This window comes from Tupaia chinensis, unplaced genomic scaffold (genome assembly GCF_000334495.1).
Source record: "Tupaia chinensis unplaced genomic scaffold, TupChi_1.0 Scaffold000673_1, whole genome shotgun sequence".
Lineage (NCBI taxonomy): Eukaryota > Metazoa > Chordata > Mammalia > Scandentia > Tupaiidae > Tupaia > Tupaia belangeri.
The window spans coordinates 686,797-687,942 of NW_006160196.1; the positions used below are offsets into that span (position 1 = coordinate 686,797).

General features: G+C 59.9%; 1 protein-coding gene across 1 annotated transcript in view; it reads right to left on the minus strand.

Moving 5' to 3' along the window:
- PRR12 (proline rich 12) overlaps positions 1-1,146 on the minus strand; it is a gene marked incomplete at its 5' end in the record, with an annotated part of 42,042 nt that extends 40,896 nt beyond the window's left edge. The window contains 1 exon segment of the mRNA XM_027776458.1: positions 1,082-1,146. Coding sequence (XP_027632259.1) covers positions 1,082-1,146 — 65 coding nt within the window.

Here is a 1,146-nt window from a genome sequence, read left to right on the forward strand (position 1 = left end):
ATGGCAAGGGGTAGGGATGGGGAGGCGACAGGACCCAGGGAAAGTACCAGATGCAAGTGCGAACAGGAACACCGTTCAATCCCCTGGGGTTCAGGTTCAAATGCAAGGGCCCATGCGAAGCCAGGTATGTGTGCAAACGGGCAACCAACTCCCCCATGGGGAAAAAAGACAAAACTAAGAACCTCACATGGAAAATCCTGGCACGCTGGGGGTTCTGCCCAGCCACGCATGGAAACTCAGGTGTGTAGGGAGAGGAGGGGGATTCCAGGAGCAGGTTAAGAGAGGGAGGGCCCAGGAAAGGGTCAGATTTCAGGCGAACACGCCGCCAGCCTCACACACATGGAGCCCACGCTTACACACACACACACACACACACACACACACACACACACATGTACTGGGGAAACATCAGACGCTTCCCATACAAGAGCCCCAATCGGTGGGCAAGACTCAAGGGGGCAAACACTCTACTAGCCATCAACTAGGATTCTCTGCCTTTGAGGGTGGGGGAGCAAAAGGGGGCGTGCCCCAGATGCCAGACCCCCCCATTCCCCCACGAAACCCCAGTTTAGGAAGGGGGCGGGGCCCGTGCCCACTCTGCGCGCGGAATTTCTTTTTTGGGGGGGCGGGTGTCGCGGCCCTCTCACAGTCCCGGAACAATAGGACCTGGGAGGGGGTGTGAGCCCCCCAAGACTGCATTCTAATTCTCTTTTTCTTCCCGTCTTTGCAAGAGCAGAGCCTGAGGCGCAGGGGGGAGGGGTCAGCAAGCCGGGAATCCAAGGATGGGGGGAAGTCCAGGCCTTGCTCAGCCAGTCCCTCCCACCTTCCCAAGGCCTTCCAGTCTGAAATTGTTTTGCACCCCCATTTTCCCGCTGCATTTCCCCCTTTGCATGCTGGAGCTGGTTTTGGCGGAGTTTGCAATTTGCAAACTGGGGCGGCGGCGTTGTTACAAATCAAGAAGGCCGCTCCCTTGCAAGCCAGAGGGGAGTTCGCTATGCACGCGTCGCCGGGCGGGCCAGGCCCGGCCGGGCTGGGCCCCCACCCCTTGGCCCCTTTCTCCAGGCCACCCTCAGCTCCTTACCTAGCTTTCGCTGACCTCTCGTAACTCCATCCCGCCCCGGCGCCGAGCGGGTCCCCGAAGCCGGC